This window comes from Dufourea novaeangliae, unplaced genomic scaffold (genome assembly GCF_001272555.1).
Source record: "Dufourea novaeangliae isolate 0120121106 unplaced genomic scaffold, ASM127255v1 scaffold379, whole genome shotgun sequence".
Classification (NCBI taxonomy): domain Eukaryota; kingdom Metazoa; phylum Arthropoda; class Insecta; order Hymenoptera; family Halictidae; genus Dufourea; species Dufourea novaeangliae.
The window spans coordinates 576,353-583,446 of record NW_015374290.1 but is presented as its reverse complement, the minus strand read 5'-3'; the positions used below and the strand labels follow the sequence as shown (position 1 = coordinate 583,446).

The 7,094-nt window shown below is 52.7% G+C and overlaps 1 protein-coding gene across 1 annotated transcript; it reads left to right on the top strand.

Annotated features, from left to right (window-relative positions):
* Nucleotides 1-315: 315 nt before the first annotated feature.
* LOC107192776 (protein dachsous-like) lies at nt 316-2,019 on the top strand. The gene has a single exon (XM_015582113.1). It carries the CDS (start codon nt 316-318, stop codon nt 2,017-2,019), a length of 1,704 nt encoding a protein of 567 aa, XP_015437599.1.
* Nucleotides 2,020-7,094: the final 5,075 nt, after the last annotated feature.

Here is a 7,094-nt window from a genome sequence, read left to right as displayed (position 1 = left end):
GATCAATGTGCTGGTGGATTGCATACTCGTGCTTCATTTCGTCGGTTTTTTGATATCGAACCCAAGGAACCTCGTCGGGGAAATAGCTCTCCGCGTTCCGTATTTTCGTTTTGCTGCGCTTCTCGGGGGCGTATGACGAACCTTTGGAAATATTGGCGGTACTCGCGTCCTCTCACGATCGATTGTCCAGGGATGGAAAGATCGAGATAATAGATCGCAAGACGGAGGAGGAGGAGGAGGAGGAGGAGGAGGTGGTGGTGGCGGCGGTGGTGGTGGCGGCGGCGGTGGCGGCGGGGCTGTGGTGAAGGCCCCAGGATGCGGCACCTGCTACTGTTCCTCGTCCTGGGAGCGAGCCTCGCTCCGGGCACGTGGTCCGAACTCGTCAGATATTTAGAGGTCTCGGAGAACGCGAGACCAGGCACCAGGGTGGGTTTTATCGACGCCGACAGTCCACCTTATTTGATTGTGTCTGTTTCGGGGTCCGCGGTCGACACGGATTTGAACGTGGATTATGCGACGGGAGAAATTCGAACCAAAGTGCCATTAGACCGTGAAACGAGGCCGTCTTACAGCTTGGTCGCCCTGCCGCAGAACATTCAGGTAGTCGTGAAGGTGCTCGACGAGAACGATAACGCGCCAACGTTCCCGGTGGGCCGCGTGGACGTCGAGTTCCCGGAAAATTCGCCGCGCGACGCGAAAAGAGCTCTGCCGCCCGCCAAGGATCCCGATCTCGGTCAGTACTCGACGCAGAGGTACGAGATCGTATCTGGTAATCACGGCGAAGCGTTCAGGCTTTCCCAGCATCGCGGCCGGGACGGCGTTCTTTACTTGGATCTACAAAATTCCGGTTCTCTGGATCGTGAAGCTCGTTCACAGTACCACTTGGTAATAGAGGCGCTGGACGGGGGCGCTCCACCTCTTCGCTCGAGGCTCCACGTGAACGTGACGGTACAGGATGTCAACGACAATCCGCCGATCTTCAACCAGACCAGGTACGTCGCGAGTATCCCGGAGAACGCGACCGTCGGAACGCCGGTGTTGGCGGTGAACGCGACGGACAGCGACGCGGGCGACAACGGACGCATAGAGTATTCCATCAACCGACGACAGTCTGACCGCGAGGAGATGTTTCGCATCGATCCGGAGACCGGTATGGTGTACGTGAACAAGGCGCTGGACTTCGAGTCGAAGGAACGTCACGAGTTGGTGGTCGTCGCGAGGGACTGTGGAGCGCAGCCTCTCGAGGCGAGTGCCTTTCTTTCTGTGCGCGTTACCGATGTTAACGACAATCAACCCACGATCACGGTGATCTTCTTATCGGACGATGCGACGCCGAAGATCAGCGAAAGCGCTCAGCCGGGAGAGTTCGTGGCCAGGATATCGGTCAGCGATCCGGACTCGAGGACCGAGTATTCGAACGCGACGGTCACGTTGACCGGCGGTGAAGGACACTTTGGTCTGGCCACTAGAGACAACATCATATACTTGGTCGTGGTCGAAAGACCGCTCGATCGCGAAGAGAAACCCGTATACGATCTGTCGGTCGAGGCGACCGACGCTGGTACACCGCCATTGAGAGCCGTTCGAACCTTTCGGCTTCTCGTCACCGACGTGAACGATAACGCCCCGAAATTTGCTCAAGAAAGGTACGAAGCTCACCTGTTGGAAGCCTCAGAGCCTGGCACGCCGGTCCTCAAGGTGACGGCCACGGATCTCGACGAAGGCGTCAATTCCGCAATAAAATACTCTCTACTAAACTCCACGTGGTTCACGATCGACGAGGCATCCGGTTTGATAACCACGATAACTCATGTGGACTGCGAGGCTGATCCCGCGCCGATTTTGGTGGTGATCGCAACGGACTCTGGTCGACCGCCTCTAAGCAGTAGTGCAACAGTACGTGTGACAGTTCACGACCTCAACGACAACGAACCCATTTTCGAGAAGCCCCTGTACAATGCTACCGTTCCGGAGGACATGCCTGTTGGACGCTGCTTTCTCAAGGTAGGTAAAATTTAAAGGCATCCTTAACGTCATATTTTCACCTTTATTCGAATATGTTTATCATCCGATTACTTTTGCTTTTGTACGCTTCAAAGTAATTACTAAAACGAAAATCCTCGAACAAGTATGTATCGCGCGACGGATAAGCGGTTGCACAATCTCGTAGAGTGTCTTTCTTTCATGTATGAACGTCTTTCAAGATTCACGTTCATCGATCTTCAACAAGCGAGGTCCTCTAATTGATCTGTCATCGCAAACCGATTGACGACATCCTCGCGGATCAATAGCAAAGAGTCGGCACGGGCCGGCGGCACGAAAGTGACAGCGGTCGCAAGTAGGTTCACGTTTAACTCTTGCGTAAGCGGCACCAGCGTGCCGCACCGTTTTGCGTACAGCCGCATCTTGTTGGAGCCGCACCGCGTTAAAGGTTCCCTGAACCGCAGCGTTAGCCAAAAGGGCACTGGCGCGCCATGGCTTTCGCGTTCGCGACCAGTCGTGCCGCGAGGCAAATATTCACGTTACGCTGGGAAACTCGTAATTGGTACCGCGCTGCGCCGGGCTATACGCTATTCGAAAGGATTTCTCCGACGTGTTGCTATTAGCGTACATATATCGCGAATATACGAGGAGCGTTATCGATCAAGTGTTCTTTCTTTACGAAAGCCGAGGGTCGTTGGATTATTCGTGTCGTTCAGATCTGAAGGCAGATTAAAGCCAGATTCACACTAGCGGTCATAGTACGGTTAGATCACGTCAAATCAGGCAGCTGTTTTTTATCGCCCACACGTAATCCAATCAGAGAGATACCTGCGAAGAGCGTGATCGAAGGAATAGGTGTAAGAGCCGCGTAGGAATTCTGAATGGGAAGAGCATCGTGCGTATGAACACCGAAGTCGAGGGGAATCACAGACTGGCGATTGGTTCGTTCGGAAGCTGAAAAGCCTCGTATGTACTACATACGTGGCTGGTCCGCTTGTGTGCAGTTTGCTCGAACACGTGGCCGGCCGGGCGGCGATCCACAGTGAGCGGGAAAACCTGTTGCCAACGTTTTCTTTGTAGCCGCGGACGGCCAGACGCTCTTTCCCGAAGCGTTGTTAGACCGAGAACAAGTTGCTCTCGACACTGACGCTGCTTTACGAGCCTCGCGATCGGTATACCTTTACGGCGTGAACTCGCCGATCCCTGGTATTCGAATGCCGACCGGACGACCGGGTATCCTTCCTTGTCCCCCTCGCGTTCGCTAGGCTACATTAATTCGAAAAAGTAATCGTACTCGAGGTGCGAAAGGGCAGTCCAGTCCAGTGTTTCTGAAATTTGAGATGTCGATGCGTTCTGCGAAGGGTATTACGCGGGCGTTACCTTCTGTCGTCTTTTAAGGACGATCATCTTACGCTCGGCATGATCGTCGAAAGTAATACTACACTTATACGCTCGTTTACGTACGATAACGGAGTCGTTACTGGTTCTTGTGGGTTGCTGAAATAACGAGCGGTAACCCACTTCTTTGCGGGAAAAATTTCACACCGGACATACTCCGCTAGCACGGATATGAAAGCGAAACGCTCTGTGACGCAACGCATCGGTGTATTTAACATCGACCATCGATCCCCTCGAGTCGTTCTGTGTTGCGGGAGTCTCTCTCCTCGTTGTCGAATTGGTTCCACATTTATTCAAGTTATCTTCCTCTTGCAACTTTCACTCGCTAATAGCTATTTTCTTCCTCGATTCGATTCGATAGCGGGACCAGACGAGAGTCTACGGAACTGAAAAAAACAGACGGAATATAAAACGTGGACCGGGCGTTGGATTCCGCGACGAGCAAGAGGTAGCCACTGTCGTTGTGACGAAGCGTCTGTCATTCATAACGTTCGCGATCCGTGGACTTGGGGATTCGAGTGGTACGAATCGAAGAGTCGGGAGGGGAGGAGAAAAGATGGACGGAGATGAAAGGAGAGGAAGAGAGATGAGAAGAGGAGGGAGGGAAGAGAAGAAGGAAGGATGGAAGAAAAGGGCGCGCGGAAGAAAAAGAAGAGAAAAATCCTCCCTCAACCTCCCTCTCTGTATAAGAGTTCGGCCGTCCATCTGGCCGAGCGAAACGCGTGCCTTCTTTTTTCTCCCGTTGGATTGTCATCCGCATTCAAGGGAGAAGCGGTGAATGCTCGCGCCGGTGCACGCCGAATACCGAATACAGAACCGGTGATGGAAATTGCGAGGTATAAACGAGTACATTTTTCAATGGAATGGTGGGCAGTGCCTAAACGTATCCGGTAGAAGACCGGATATGCGTGTGAACACTGCGACCCGCTCCTAATGACTGCTCCGAACATTCGTGCGATATATATTTTATTGGCGTTTCGTTGCCTAGTTCAATGATGATTTATAATTGTTGCCTTCTCGGCTATAATTATTATAATTACAGATTTTTCGGGTTCTCCCACCCATCGTTCGGGGCTGAACCGGCCGTACGGTCGTTTCTTGTCGCTCCATCCCCCTCGGTACCGGCTCCACCCCTTCGAGTCTGCCCCGTTCTCACTTTATCTCTCCTGCCTCTCCTGCCCCTCTCTCATTTTTCGTAATCTCCTCTCTTCGACTCGTGAAAAAAACAACCAGACGGTACTCTCTTGCTATACCATGGAAACGGGTTTCGAAAGTCGCGCTCATGACGCGTCGGATTCCCGCGCGGTTCCGACATTCGCTTCGCATCGAACGATTCGTTTTCCTGCGACGAGATTGCACCGCTTGGCGTGCACGACCGCTTGGCGCTGGGGTTCGCGGGCGATTAGCGGCCGCGTTAATTTTCACTAACGATGCAACCGTGGCAGCGGTCGGGGGTACCCGGACCGAGAGAAAAATGCGATCGGCATTGCGAATCGGCTTCCAGGCTATTCTTCTCTATCTGAATCCTGGAGGTAGGCACCGTCCCTACGCTCGCGTTCGCACGCGCATGAATACACTCGCGAATGTGCGCGAGGGCTTTCACGCGTAAAACTATTCGTATCCATCAGCCAAGTATCCGTCTTACTATTCTACGTGGCAGGACACGGGTTCCGATTCATCCTCGCGCAAGCCTCCCATTATTCGTCCTAACTGGCAACCGAGGATCATTAAGCCACGGAGCCTTTTGTCCGACTACGCGTGTCCGTCTTTACCCGTAGACAGAGAGGAAAACAGGCAGACAGAGAGAGAGAGAGAGAGAGAGAGAGAGAGAGAGAGAGAGAGAGAGAGAGGAGGAGGAGGATAGTACGAAGATACGAATGCTCGTGACTTCGTTTCACGTGGAGCTTCGAATTTTTCTTCAAATTTCGTAAATCACGGTGTCGAACGTAGTTCCTAAACTCGGAAACTTTTATGTAGAGGTGCGCTCGAACTACCGTGATTTTCGTGGGACACAAAGTCCCATAAGATGTTAGGCCTATTCTTATATCTCGTTTGTGGTTGTACATACACGATTTGGGGCTGAAAAAAAACATAGAATGCCGCAATATGCACGGTAGATTTTTGGTACGCGCCGAGAGCGAAATGCGATAATTCTCTCGGGTTGGTCGTCGAATCATCGGGTCCTCTAAGGAGGATCGATTGTACCGGCCGTGCAGATCGCGCCCAGTTCGAGTCAGCGGGTCGCGTCCACACTCATGGAAGATGCGCGCGAAGATGCTGCGGTGCATCAGTCGGCCGGGGTACACATCGTGTATCGCGGTACAAAGTGATGACCGTAATGACTCTAACCACCGTCTGACATCTGGCATTAGGCACTCGGGCTCTCGAGTGGCAACGCCCGCAGCAAGCAATTGTTGCCGTTTACGACTGCCGTGCACGCTCTCCTTCTTTCCCTGTTGCTCCGTCCCGTCGCCGTTCCTCTTTCTTCTTCTCTTCTCTCCACCGTTTCTCGCTCGCTCCTGCGGGCTCGTCCTTTCCTCGGCTCTCCTTGCTCTCTTCGCCGCGTCCCTGTCTGGTCCCGTCTTTCTTCTTGTTTCTCGGCCTCCTGCTCGCTCGTCTGCTCTCGATCCTACGCGCTATAGACCGCATTCCCGAGTGCAACGACGAGGCAGAGATATATGTATGTATGTACATATATGCATTCGCGTGCAGTGGTCGCGACCGCTGCAGCCACCGCACGCCTCTTACTCGCGTCACACTGCGATCGCACCCGCCGCGACTCTGTATTCTCACCGTGTTACGAACGTCGCTGGTTCCTCGTATTTCGCCCCATCTCTTGCCTCCGAAATCCACCGTTGAGTTACAAGCGAATTCGATAAGTAGAGTCTTTCCCTACTCTAAGTCACGCGCCCCATCGTCTCTTCAAATGCCTTCGGTTTCCCTAGAGCACGTTACCGAATCTATCTTTACGTCAAACTGTGCAGTGAATTTCATGGAAGTTTGTTCGCCTATGCTCCTTTCGAGCAGGCTGGTCGCACGATTTCAAGTCTGAAAAGAGAGATAAAACGGAAGTTAAAGTTGAAGAGAGAGAGGAGTGGAATCGGAAGGATAATTGCGCCACAACGGGAATCGTTGCTGTTTCCTCGTAGCCGCGAAAGGAGCGAGGGAGAGGCGAACGTCGGTTATCAAGTTTCTCGTGTGTCTCTAGTTAACCGAACGTCGTCCTCTCCCCCTGTCAGTGGGTGGTGAACTACGCGACGATCGGTTCGCCGTTTGTCCTCGCGTTTCCGTCAACCGGGAGATCTTTGCACGGGCTACCTTGCTGTGTTTTGCAGCTTAACAAGAACGAGCGACGAGGTGGGAGAGGAGGAGGTCGCATACCAATGGATACGATGACTGACCCGCATCGCGAGTATGCGTGCGTCTCTGTACGTATACGTCGCATGCTTGGGTTTGTTTATCGATACCTATACGCGTTCTTTCGCGTACCGTGTCGCTTGAAGCTCGTGATCACGAATTACGTAACTGTAGACCGTCGGAAACAAAGACCTTAAGTTACGAGGAGCGTACGATTAATGGGATAACATCACCCATTTTATTTCGTTATTAACGAGTATTTTAGATCGTCGAGTCCTTGAGTCTGGCGGAAGTGTAACATCGAAAAGAATATATCGACTCGCGACTATGACAGGGCACAAATAAATGGCGCTCGA

Excerpts from the sequence above, each read along its gene's own strand:
- LOC107192776 (XM_015582113.1), top strand. The coding sequence starts at position 316 with ATGCGGCACCTGCTACTGTTCCTCGTCCTGGGAGCGAGCCTCGCTCCG.